This window comes from Aptenodytes forsteri, unplaced genomic scaffold (assembly GCF_000699145.1).
Source record: "Aptenodytes forsteri isolate BGI_AS27 unplaced genomic scaffold, ASM69914v1 Scaffold574, whole genome shotgun sequence".
Taxonomy (NCBI): Eukaryota; Metazoa; Chordata; class Aves; order Sphenisciformes; family Spheniscidae; genus Aptenodytes; species Aptenodytes forsteri.
In genome coordinates this window covers 134,069-134,299 of record NW_008794538.1, presented here as the reverse complement: position 1 = coordinate 134,299, position 231 = coordinate 134,069, and the positions used below count along the sequence as shown (strand labels likewise).

Below are 231 nucleotides of genomic sequence, written 5' to 3'. Positions count from 1 at the left end.
CTGAGCCGGGGGGGGGGGGAGACACAGGGTGGGGGACACCCCCGAGTCCCCTGCCACCACCACCCCTACCTGTATGTGCCGGCAGTCATGGCCCCTGGCTGGGAGCTGAATCCTCCGGAAGGTGATGGGGCACTTGAGGGACACCTTGATGGCCGTCTGCTCCACGCCGTCCTCACCGTTGGGCCCCGGGGTCTCCGGGATGGTCCCGCTGCAGAAGCTGCACAAAACTTC

At 67.5% G+C, this 231-nt stretch overlaps 1 protein-coding gene across 1 annotated transcript in view; it reads right to left on the bottom strand.

Annotated features, from left to right (window-relative positions):
* The window catches only part of LOC103893234 (zinc finger MIZ domain-containing protein 2), a gene marked incomplete at its 3' end in the record, with an annotated part of 2,298 nt that overhangs the window by 806 nt on the left and 1,261 nt on the right, over positions 1-231 (bottom strand). The window contains exon 3 of the mRNA XM_009272279.1: positions 70-213. Within this exon, the coding sequence (XP_009270554.1) occupies positions 70-213 (144 nt within the window). The remainder of the gene's footprint in view (positions 1-69; positions 214-231) is intronic.